The 12773-nt window shown below is 49.9% G+C and overlaps 1 protein-coding gene across 1 annotated transcript; it reads left to right on the forward strand.

Moving 5' to 3' along the window:
- The first annotated feature begins 2102 nt into the window (after positions 1-2102).
- Positions 2103-4080, forward strand: LOC120675147 (1-aminocyclopropane-1-carboxylate synthase 7-like). The gene is made up of 3 exons (XM_039956230.1): positions 2103-2571; positions 2687-2847; positions 2990-4080. Exons 1-3 carry the CDS (start codon positions 2239-2241, stop codon positions 3888-3890), a joined length of 1395 nt encoding a protein of 464 aa, XP_039812164.1. The 5' UTR covers positions 2103-2238; the 3' UTR covers positions 3891-4080.
- Positions 4081-12773: the final 8693 nt, after the last annotated feature.

Here is a 12773-nt window from a genome sequence, read left to right on the forward strand (position 1 = left end):
TTCGCTGCCAGACAATTTTCAAGCAAGCGACGTGGAATTTAAAATCGCGTGCGTCCCCAAAACCGTCGAACGAGCTCCGTGGTTTTCCCATTGCTTTTCGGAAAGCTGATTGGCAAAACCACACACGGTCGAGCTGTGCCAATTCCAGCGGCTACGGTTTCCTGCATCTCTGGCGCCTACGCAACGTAAGCAAAGCTGGGTATCATACCTCGACAGAGCTTCTCCCGGCGCCACCTCGTCGCAAAACCGGATTCATTGCCAACAAATAAAGCAGGATCCCAAGTTGTCATCCAACAATCGTTTTAATCAGGTTTAGTACCTCTTAGTAGCACACCGGAAATCTCGCGAAAACCAAAACAATCGTCGTGCACGTAGTTTTGCAAACCTTAAAAGCCTCACTTGTTTTGTCGCTACTGCTAACTCCAGTTTAAGCAAGGATCCTAAATGGCACTCGGAAACAATCAATCAAGCAAAGCAATACCTTAGGTGTAGCGTTTATTCTACACCCAGCAGTCAAATTACCGACCGAACTGACAAAAATTACTAAACTGAGTTGTCGCATTACTGAATCACATTCAGTAAAATGGAGTTCAATAATCGCGTGCAGTAGTTATTTCTGAAAAAAATATTTAGTAATTAATTGGGTGTAGCTACTCCTAGCATGTAGAATGGCACGTGAATGGATAACATAATATATTTAAAAAATAGATATGCATTTGAAATTTTTTGTATATATCTCTTTGAAGTATCTTAGAATATAAGCATACTCAAAATGATAAACGAGTATATAGATATACACATGATGGTATACTGATGGTGAAGATAGCTACACGCCGGTGTAAATAAAAATACGTCCTATATAAGACGCCGCGTATCCGACGACCTCGGTATCATAGTCCCTTCGTGGATCATGAGGTGTGTAATCAAATGGCTGGTAAGCCGTCATGGTGGTGGCGTTACGTTCTTAATCCTCGAGATGGCTGGCTGGCATCTGAAAAGGGACGCGCCATTCTTTTATCGGCGTTCAGATTTGGGGTGGGGGCAGCTAGAGCTGGACAAGTCGTCCATGGTTGGAGGGGCTCATCGCTCTTGTTTAATCGCTGGCCTTTCGAGGTCAAACACGTCAAGCAGCTGCTCCGATCCATTGTCTTAATCAAATGCCGGCGAGCGAGTCCATGACCCGCTGGCTGTCACCAGGTATCTCGCACGCACACACCGCTCCCTGACGAACATCATCACTGACACGCGAGACTGAGGACCACTTTATCAGACAGCAGAGCTTTCATGATTCGGGCTGGAGTGCCGGCCGGACACGGGGTCGTCAATGAAACTCGAGCTGGTAACAGGGACAGAGCGAGAGCCGAGAGATCGTTTCAAACGCATGGACTGGCCAATGGCGGAGAAGAAAACGCCATCCTGTGAGAGAGTTCCCGGACATGTCGAGCTGTGAAGCTCGGCTCAGCTGGCCTGCTCAGCTCTCCCCCCTTTGGCTGACATGCCCCGAGAGACCGGGCAAATATTCCCCTGGGGATCTCGCTGGCGCCGAACCACCAGCAACGACGGCGGCGGCGTGCACAGGGCCATGAGCTCCGAATCGCGCCCGGGACTAAAGAAATGGCCTGGCTACGAGATGAGGCGCCGCCCATCTGTCCGCACGACCGTCTAGCCGCTGCTGCTGCGCCTGCGAAAGGCGACAGCAGAAGCTGCTCCTCTCGCCGCGGGATCACGCCGGGGAACAGCTGGACTCCGCCGTGCATATTCCGTAGCAGGATCGGTGTGACTCCCTTCCCTAACGCAGCTCGAGCTCACACTCATTGGACGGGGAGGAGGAAGGGTAGGGAGACACGGCTCAATCATTGACCGGGAATTGGCGAGCTCGAGTAGGTTCAGCTCGGGCTAAAGCTCCCTGCTTTATTTTATCGTTTGATTTCTAGCTGACAGCCTGGTCGCCTCGCCTCTGCTCTGAACGAAGCCTCCCTCCCCTGCATCTTTTTGACATTTTTTTTGGTGGCTTCGTACGAGTGTGTAAACTTCAATTCAACTGGGTACAGCTCTATATATACCCCCCTCACACTTGGCCGGATCAGTACAGCACAGCTTGCCCAGCCCTCTCCTGCCCTGTCTGCTCAGTTCTTGAACTGACACCACACTGAGAATTCACATCGACCAAAGAGCTAGTGTCTTCTTGCACTTGCAATCTGCTGTGCCGTGCGAGGCAGGTGCTCGCAAGCAAAGGCCATGGGTGGCAAGCTGTTGCTCGATGCCGGCCACGAGGCGTCGTCACCTATCCTGTCGAAGGTGGCCACCTCCGGCCTCCACGGCGAGGACTCCCCGTACTTCGCCGGGTGGAAAGCCTATGACGAGAACCCCTACGACGCCGCCTCCAACCCGGGTGGCGTCATACAGATGGGCCTCGCCGAGAACCAGGTCTCGTTCGACCTCCTGGAGGGGTACCTCAGGGACCACCAGGAGGCGGCGGGCTGGGGCGGCGCCGCCGCCGGCTCGGGTGTCGCCAGCTTCAGGGACAACGCTCTGTTCCAGGACTACCACGGCCTCAAGGCCTTCAGGAAGGTGCGTGGCGTGATCACGCGCGAGAACCCCCTATGGGCTCTGCTCTTCTCGCCCGTCAGCGTCGTTGATTCTATGTGGGCAAGTGCAACGTACTGACGGCGTCATTTGCTTGCAGGCAATGGCGAGCTTCATGGAGAAGATAAGGGGCGGCAAGGCGAGCTTTGACCCCGACCGCATCGTGCTCACCGCCGGCGCGACGGCGGCCAACGAGCTGCTCACCTTCATCCTGGCCAACCCGGGGGACGCGCTGCTCATCCCGACCCCTTACTACCCTGGGTAAGCAAGCATCTAGCATGCTGGCCTGCATGCATGCACAGTGTTACTGTTACACTGGCACAGTGCTCTACACTTACGAGCGAGCAGAGTGTGTTCTTGCTCTGACAACTGAATTGACATGGCGGCTCTGCTTGATCTGCAGCTTCGATAGGGACTTGCGGTGGAGGACGGGGGTGAACATCGTGCCGGTCCACTGCGACAGCGCGAACGGGTTCCAGGTCACCGTCGCCGCGCTCCAGGCGGCGTACGAGGAGGCCGAGGCCGCCGGGATGCGCGTCCGCGCCGTCCTGCTCACCAACCCGTCCAACCCGCTCGGCACCACCGTGAAGCGATCGGTCCTCGAGGACGTGCTCGACTTCGTGTCCCGCAAGAACATCCACCTCATCTCCGACGAGATCTACTCGGGCTCCGTCTTCGCGGCGCCGGACCTCGTCAGCGTGGCGGAGCTCGTCGAGGCCCGCGCGCGCCGCGGCGACGGCGCCGCCGTCGCGGGGCGCGTGCACATCGTCTACAGCCTGTCCAAGGACCTGGGCCTCCCGGGGTTCCGCGTCGGCGTGGTGTACTCGTACAACGACGCCGTGGTCACCACCGCGCGGCGCATGTCCAGCTTCACGCTCGTGTCGTCGCAGACGCAGAAGACGCTCGCCGCCATGCTCTCCGACGGCGCGTTCGCCGCCGCCTACATCCGCACCAACCGCGAGCGCCTCCGGGCGCGCCACGACCACATCGTCGCCGGGCTGGCCCGCGCCGGCGTGCCGTGCCTGCGCGGCAATGCCGGGCTGTTCGTGTGGATGGACATGCGGCGGCTGCTCGCCGAGCCGACCGTCGCCGGCGAGCTGAGGCTGTGGGACCGGATGCTGCGCGAGGTGAAGCTCAACATCTCGCCGGGCTCGTCGTGCCACTGCTCGGAGCCCGGGTGGTTCAGGGTGTGCTTCGCCAACATGAGCTTGGACACGCTGGATGTTGCACTCGCAAGGATGAGCCGATTCATGGACAGGCGGAACAAGGAAAGAACGATGTCAACGCAGCAAGAACACAATTAGAGAACTCAACAAGTAAATTTTTCAGGGGTAAATTACTTGAGTAATAATATCACAGAGTAAATGATCAAAGGGGCCGGGTTAGTCTCAATTCTTTCTTACAAAATCTTCGATTGATGGTAACATCAATTTTGTAACAATAATTGTCTCTCAAATGAAGGGATATATAGATGTGTAAGAATTCATCTTAGCTCACGCGGAAAGCTTCTCATCTTTAACATACCTTCGGTACATATTTGCTTCTTTTAGACTTTTACTCTCTCATATCTCAATTGTGGTAACCTAACCACTGGAAAAAAAACATTTGCTTCGATGGCTCTTCAATTTGTATCTTCGATAACGGCTTTACTCATTTATCACTCGTTTTGGAAGGTTAGCGCTTGACTCATGTATTTATAAATGGTTTTATTGGATGTAGTTGTAGTGCAATATTTTTTTATAAAACAATTGAGTAAGTAAAAGAGAGAAGAAGAAACATTGCAGGTCCTGACTAACGGACGCGATGATTAAAAAAAGGAAAATAAGTTGGAAGTGTCAACCCTTCCTTAAGTCGGTAAGCTTCGTCAACCAACTATATGAGGGAACACATATGGGTATTGATAGTTTACGGCTCCCGTACGGTTGACTTTCCGACCGTTGCTTTTTTTTCATTTATAGAAATTTTTTTGTCGTTTTCTGAGAAAAATAAATTCAGACATTTTTTTATGAGTCAAAATAAATTTTCAAGTGAAAAATTGGCGGTATAAAAAATTTCAAGAAACAAATTGGTGAGATAAAAAAAATTGCGAGAAAAATTTTGACAGAGAGAAATTTATCAAATGGAAGAAACAAAAAAAATTTGTATGCAAAGAACCAAAAAAAACTAGATCTGGTCCAGGGGCGGCGCTGGTGGCGAGCGCCGTCGCCCCTGCCGGCGCGCCGCGCCCCGCCGCCGCCGGACCCGCCGCTCGCGCCGCGTGCTGGATCCGTGCCGGGAGGACGGCCGTGCGTACCGCGTCTCTCGTGGTCCGCGCCGGGATGCTTTCCCTTGCGGCGAGGTCGTCGAGCGCGGCGGAGACCGAGGGGACGGGCGCGGGGGAGGGGGCGCGACCGGCCGGCAGCTCGACGGGGAGAGCGAGGGCGGTGTGACGCCCTCTGGTCCTCCTCGTTCCCGGTGAGCGGGATTGGCGGAAGCATGGAGCAGAAAGAAAAAGGGAAGGAAGGGGCGCCATGGAGCAGACGAGATCCAGATGGAGGGAGGGGGGAAGAACGTGTGCAGTGGAAAGGAGAGGAGAAGCGCGGAGGATAAAGCCCTGTGGGCCCCGCGCACATGGATGGAAAAAAAATCGACCGCTGGAAGGGATATGTTACGGTCGACCTTAAACTCAGCATTCCCAACACATATCCAGGATAACAAATTTTATTTAGCTGAGCTCATCTCCTTGATGTAACTTGTGGCGATGCACAACAGTCAATTCTTGTGCCTGGCGAGTGGTACACCTGGAAGATATTTTCACCAGCTGGCTACCTGCAAACTTGCAATATACCACGAGAAATCTGGAGATATGGAATTTGAGTATGGCATGGTCGATAAAATCACACCGAAATGTGACGGCGATAAAGTGAAGCAGCAAGGGTTCTACCGTCGGCATCTAGCTACCTTGTTGCTGCAGTTCCACCACCTTACACCTGCCTCCTCAACACATAGATAGAGGAAGGGAGGAGGGTAGGTAAGGGATGTTGGTATCCTAACCCAAATCGAGTTCACATCTCTCAAATTAAATCTAGTAATTCCATCTTTCACCCAAAAAAAATTAACCACCTCAAATGTCGAACTACCTCTGGTATTAAATATATGATGTTATTACTCTTTTTTTTCGAACTGAGATCCTTTGCAGTAGCTGTAGAGGTGATTTCAACACTAATGCGTGAGCCCCGTTTCATGTGTCAGTGACCGAGTCCCTCTGCAGTTACTGCCCTGCAGAGGAGCTGGTTCCTTTTTTTTTCTCAAACTTTGACGGATAATTTTACATTTTATAGTCATATCGCTTGCCATTTATAGTCAGCTGTGAGAGCACTTCGCTGAAAATGATCTATCATTCACCGGCATATTTTTATTGAACATAAATAAAACTCACCGGCGTATTGTCCCGAGATGTCGTGTGTGCACCGTGCAGCAGCGCGCGCGGCGGTGCCGGTGGGCACGTAGCTTCTAGCTTGTCAGGCAGCCGAGGAGCGAGACAGACAGGAAACGCTCCGAAAAGCTCCGAGCTGGACGAGAGAGCGGCAGGGGAACCGTGAGATCCCCCGGTCCAGGCACACGGTGGCACCAAATATTCCCCCGGCGCCCTCCGGGGTCGGGGAGCCGGCGCCGATTGGCTGGCAGCGCATCGCCAGAGCCCCCGCGCGCGCCGGCACCTGCGTGCGCGCCAGGTTGGCGGCTCCCCCGGCAGGTCGCGCCGCGTCAGCCGGCCGAGCACGCCGGGGGCGATTGCGCTAGCGCCTCAGCAAATTCGGCACGGCTGCTGTTCGCGCGCGCGCGGGGATGCCGCCGGGACCGATCGACGGACTGGTCCCCGGCCGCTAGCTGCCGCCGCCGGTGCCAGCCCGGCCGGCGGGCCGAACGCTTGGCTCTTCCGGAGCGGCAGGGGGCTGAGCTTTCAAGTGCCACTCTGCGCTGCGTAGGAACCTGCCACTTGCAAGCTGCGACGGCATGGCACGCGCCCAATGACGAGAACGACGTGGACGAGCGCCGCCGGCATATGTGCTCGCTCCGCGGCGAGAACCGGAGCACTCTACGTACTTTTCTGGCTCTGTACGAACGAGCCAGGGCCCGGGGGTACCTTCGAAAAAGGATCTTGGCTTTTAATTTTCTTTTTTTAAAAAAAAAAGGATCTTGGCGTCTGCCGAAAAGGATCCGCAATCACTTCCTCCGTTTGTGGCAGTACGCTGTTCGGACGTGACGGCACGTGGTTTTCGCGCAAGTTGCCACCCAAATTTTTGTTTATTTTTGCGGAGGGTATCGATCCTATGATCCGTCTTGTTCAGTTATTTGATTGGGGTGCAGCTAGCTAGCTTGCATTGCTCCAGGGGTATGGTATGGGCAGGCAATGCAACAGACGACGCATCTGGGAGCCAATGCAATGCAACTTGCCACTTGAAAACTGGTGAACACTACCTGATCAGTTCTTGTGTCATCCATGCCCGTGTTTGTCAAGCTAGTTATCCTTAAAGAAATCAATGCAACTATGCAAGTTTGACCTATTGGTGAGAGCTTCTCCATCATGCATGTATATATACGCCACAGTTTCTTAAGCTGGGAGCTACGACCTCGCATTTGCAAAGGAAGCTAACTTGCAATCAACTCTAGAGTCTAGAAGGTTACGAATCTCGTTTTTTTTAAAAAAAGGTTACGAATCACTGCCTGGCAAGTCTCCAGCATTGTCATGGAAAGTTTCGGCACGTAGTTCAAGCCCCAAGGATTCCTATTGGTGGCCGATATAGTTGGCCATACGGGCCGCAGGCACCCCCACCTCCCCCCCCCCCCCCCGCCCCCCCGACCTCCCCTCGGGATCCGACTCAGTCTGGCACGATTAGACCCGGCCGGCCGGTTTACTCAAATATTTATTCGTGCCGGACCGGACCAACCCATGTGCCGAGGTCTCGGTCCAGGCACGGTCCAAAGACTTGTTATTATCTGAGTCGGGCCGCCCCGATGTCCTATATGGGCTTCGCGGGACGGTCCGGCCCGTGAGCCTATGTAGCTATTTAACCCTTTATTTAATATAGAATTACCTCAAAATTTCAAATTTGACAAAAGAATTTTTGAAATCTTAACACATTCTCAAATTCAAATATTATTATTCACACATACATATTCAAATATACATATACACAAAGTTAATCGAGCTCATGGGCCTTAGCAAGCCTTTCGTGCTCGAGCCGGCCGGCGTGCCTCTATCGAGCCGACGGTTAATCATGCCAGGCCGGACCGGCCCACATGCCGATGGAGCGGTCCAGACACGGCACGACACCCGCGCCAGCCTGGCTCGGACCCGTTTAATCTCATGCCGGGCCAAAAAATCGGGTCGTGGGCCTGCCCACGGGCCGCAGGCCGGATGGCCAACTATAGTGGCCGATCGAGCATTGAAGAATTCAACCAGCGGCGAGCTAGAATGACCTTGATTATTTAACGAGTCCGGAAAAGATCTGAAAGCTTCCCAAAACCTAATGAACTCACCAAAGCTCAATAGCCCATTCCACATATATACTAGGTGATCGACGCGGTGGAACCGGTCAGAGCAGACCAGACCAGACCAGAGGAGCTGATGAACGACGACGCAACCACGCAGCATCTCCCAGAAGGATCTCTTGACTTCCATGGAAGCAAAGCAAGCAAGCGCGTGCCGTGCGTGCTTACAAAATGCCCGCGGCGAATGGCTCGGCAGGAGATGCAACAGTTGACATGGGGCAGATGACGACGCAGGCAAGACCCGATGGCCATCTTGGCAAGTCAACCCTCAGATAAAACCGGGCCGTCGTTTTCACCTAGGCCTGTATATAGGAATGGCGCGCGACGACTGTGTATGCCTTCCGGCTGGAAGTTTATGGGTTGACATTTGGCGCCGCTGACTCTCCACGCTCGACCGCAAACAATAATCCCCTGCAAGTTTATGTCATCCAGGTCACATCGATCTCTCTGACGACGACTGGGGATGGGGAGCTGCAAGCTCGATCAGCAGCACAAGGAAGAGGAAATCAACCCCGTGACCTCATCTCCTGTATTCCGGCTATCCGGCGTGGACAGATACCGTGGGCTGAATCGCCCGCCGCTCTCCTCCTGTTTTGGTTTGCCGCCGCCGATGAGAGAGGTTTCTTTTCTCTCTTTCCTTTCCTTTTTATTTTTATTTTTGGCAAACGACCGCCGGCGGCGGCGGCGGCTCCCCATGCAAGTCAAACTTGTACTGGCTGATGAACATCCGTGCAAATTTAAAATTGGATCTTGGAAAGAAAGAGGTACTCCCTCGTTATCCTGAAATATAAGTCATTTTAATTTGTTCTAAGTTAAAATATTTTAAATTTGATCAAATTTAAAGAAAAATGAAAATATTTTGAATTTCAAATTAAAATAATTAGATCTATTAATATAAAATATATTTTTATATTTTACTTATTTGATGTGTTAGATAGTAATATTGTTCTCTATAATTTTTGTCAAACTTAGATTAGTTTGGCTTAAGAGAAAGCAAAATGCTTTTTCATTTCAGGATGGAGAGAGTATGACCACATCAAATAACCTAAGTGTCTAGTTGGTCGAAGTTCTGGTAAAAAGAGTGTCTTTTTTTATGGAAGATTGTCTTTTTTATGGGAAGTGTAAAAGGATAGAACATCTCTAGCAGTTTCCCAATAATTTTTTTCTAATAACTGGTATTGGGAGAAATCCAAATAGCAGTTTTAGGATTATTGAGGGACTTGCTTTTGCAGTCTCCCAATAACCTTCTTCCAATCTAACTATGTTACTGGGAGAGGCACAACTCCTTTTATTTAGGGAGAGGTGAGTTGAATTGTTGGGATGTCCCAATAATTATTGAGAAAATGAAAGGTTTTCAGAGACTGCTGGAACACTAGTTTTTTATTTATTCTTTCAATATAGTAGTTGGATTGAGAATTAAGGGACTGCTCGAGATGCTCATACCCATGATCATCCACAAACAATATGTAAGATGCTAGGGTTCAACCAGGACTGTACATACTACATAGCATGTAGGAAGAGACCACGCTAACTCAAAAGATCATTATTGGGCCTTACAGCCCCCTAATTATCAAGGGATTTGTGGGCCTTCCGGGCCGTGACAAAGCCGGTGTGCCTTAGATTTTTAATATTTTTATCTTTACATTACAAAATATATGTCATCCGTGTTGGAAATTGTCTGGCCGTTTCTTCCTTCCTTCGTGGGCTTTTCACATCGAAACTCCCTGAAACTTTAAATGGAAACCGGAAAAACCAAAGAAGATAAGATGGGACACTGTGGCGGACCCAGGAATCGAGAGGAGCCCGGGCCAAGTCTACACCCACGCACAGGCTATTTGCCTTGCCTCTCTGGTGGTGGTCAACGCACGACAATTCTCTTCCTATCCACGGACTTTTGCCGTTGCGATGTGATCAAGGCACATGCCCAGGGTCGCCGGGCCCTGGGTCCGCCGGTCGAGCTGAGCTCCAGTCTATTTGTACGGTTCGAAGCATGTAGCTTCTGAACTCAAAGGAACTTACAAGTTGCATCCAAGAATTGAACTGAGATTGGTAGAAGAACAAAGATCAAAAATCTTATTTATCTCTCTAGAATATAGGCCGAGTTTACATTTCCATCCTGGACTAAAAAACCAGATATTTTGACTCCTCGGACTCGCGATATTGAACATATAACCTACTTACCTGGTTTCTCTTAATAATTTTCCTTCTTTTCTTTTATGTTTATTTTGGATGAATCTTTAAAAATCACAATAAACCACAAAAAAAACATAATATAGAAAAATACTTTTATTGGACTCCATATGAGTAGATCTATGCAATAAACATATAAATGATATAATTTAGTAAAAATTATTTTTTAGATATATATTTTTATGTAATTAATTCATATCTACATTTCTCGTAGTCCAATTATAATGAAATTTTTATGGTGGGTCAATAGTTATATTATTGATTTGTAGTAAAAATTTCATGTTTATTGTATCATGTATGCTTGAGCAACCGAAGAGTCTGATATATTTTGGAATTAAAGTCATGAATCTATAACACATGTATACATGATTCAATGAGCATAAAATTTTTATCACAGATCAATAATTTAATGATTAGACCACCATAAAAATTTCATGGTAATTGGACCAAGAAAAATGTAGATATGGATTAATTATAGAAAAATATATATCTAAAGTACAACAATTTTTTTACTAAACTAATATCATGTGTTCACCGTATAGATCTACTCATGTGAAGTCCAACAAAATTGAACTTTACATTTTATAAATTTTTGTGACTTACTATAATTTCTCAAATATTTATCCTAAATAAACATAAAATAAAAAAGAGGAAAACCACTAAGAAAACCAGTCGAGGAGATCATTTGTCCAGTATTGCAAGTCTGAAGTGCCAAAATAACCGGTTTTCGAGTTCAGGATGGAAACGAACTCGGCTCATACACTACGGGACACAGGGCATTTGCCGTGTGCCAAATTTTTTGCCGTGTGTAACACACGGCGAAGTGCTCACGGCATAGATCGGCCGGCAAAGAGCAACTTTGCCGTGAGGTAGGTTTCGGGGCACACGGCAATCACTTTGCTGTGTGCAGTACTCGACACTCGGCAAAGATTTTCAAAAAACTAAAAAAAAGCACCGAGCCGGCACCACCACGTCACCACCGTGGCACCACCACCACGCCGCCGCCGCCACCAGCCCATCCTGACCGCCGCCGCCGCCGCCACCAGCCCCTGCTTACCGCCGCCGCCGCCACCACCACCACCACGCCGCCGCCACCAGCCCCTCCTTACCGCCGCCGCCGCCACGTTACCGCCGCCGCCACCGCCGCCAGCCCTCCCCTTGACCGCCGCCGCCACGCCGGAGCTCCTGCACCAGATCTGCCGTCGCGCCGTCACCCGGAGATGGCGGAGGGGTGGGGCTCCCACGCCGTGCGATGTCACCGGAGGAGGGGCAGGGCCCCGCGCCATGCCGCGCCACCGGATGAGGGGCAGGGCCACCGTGCCGCGCCGCCGTAGGACCTCGATGGCGGAGCTGTGGCCGTGTCGCCAGCGCGCGGAGGAGCCCGTTGCCGAGGTCGGGGCGCCGGCGCTACTGGCCGCGGTTGCCGCTCCTCGCCCTGCCGCCCCTCCTCACCGGTCGATCTATTCCGGTGAGGGGTGAGCGGAGGGGGGAGGAGAGAAACCGCGAGAGGGAGGTGGAGGGAAAGGGCCGAGGAGGAACTCTGGCCGGCCTGGGCCTGGCGCCGCCGCTCGATCCGCCGTCATCGAGGTCACGAGGAGGCCAAGAGAGTGAGAGAGAGAGAGAATGAGAGAAATGACAGAAAGAGGAGGAGGAGCCGGCGGCTTTGACTTGGGATAGGAATCCGGCTCATATTCTTTGGACCAATGGGGGAGCTCCATTTTAAAGTTTTGGATTGATGATGTGGCGTGTTTCTTTAACTGTCTTTTGATGCATTTTAATACAGGAAAATGAGTTCAGATGAAAAAGTTGTAAACTACAAAGTTGTAGATCTCGTCGAGCTCTACAACTTTGGTATAGAACTTATTTACATCCAAAGTCATTTGGAAGTTTTAAAATTTATAATTTCAAATTAAATAACTTATTTGAAAATATACTATTTGCATATATATTTTTACAATATACTTTAAATGTTTTTTGAAATTACTAAAATTTCACATGAACCAAACTAAAATTAATAAAAAGTTTTGATGTCAAACAATAGTTTGATCGTCACTTTGACTCGAAATCTGAAACAATCCTTCTTTAATTCTATGAAACTTCTTCATTCTGTAAGCAGCGTATGTGATAACTTGTGCGAAACATTCTCATTTTTTTTCCACAACATCTACATATGATATCTTGATGTCATGACAAATTTCATGGTTTTCAGACTTCGTTTGGTTTTTATATAATTTAACTACAATTCGGCGACACGTTGGTGCTCATGTTTCGTGTTAGAGATGTTGGAAATTCCCTTTCATTTTATGTCCACGGCCTCAAAATGGACTCAACAACAAGAATACCATTTTTCCTTTTATGAAATTCTAGTATCCGAAGCACTTGCAATGCAAATTTGACTTATTCTAAAAAATTCATGTAAGGGAAATAAATTAACAAAATATAGCAAAAAGACCTACAAATGTACG

The sequence above is a fragment of the Panicum virgatum genome, chromosome 5N (genome assembly GCF_016808335.1).
Source record: "Panicum virgatum strain AP13 chromosome 5N, P.virgatum_v5, whole genome shotgun sequence".
Lineage (NCBI taxonomy): Eukaryota > Viridiplantae > Streptophyta > Magnoliopsida > Poales > Poaceae > Panicum > Panicum virgatum.

Bases quoted from the DNA above. Each gene is read 5' to 3' on its own strand.
- LOC120675147 (XM_039956230.1), top strand. From the start codon at position 2,239: ATGGGTGGCAAGCTGTTGCTCGATGCCGGCCACGAGGCGTCGTCACCT. The intron at 2,572-2,686 runs GTGCGTGGCGTG...ATTTGCTTGCAG, and splicing joins GCCTCAAGGCCTTCAGGAAG to GCAATGGCGAGCTTCATGGA. The intron at 2,848-2,989 runs GTAAGCAAGCAT...CTTGATCTGCAG, and splicing joins CCGACCCCTTACTACCCTGG to CTTCGATAGGGACTTGCGGT.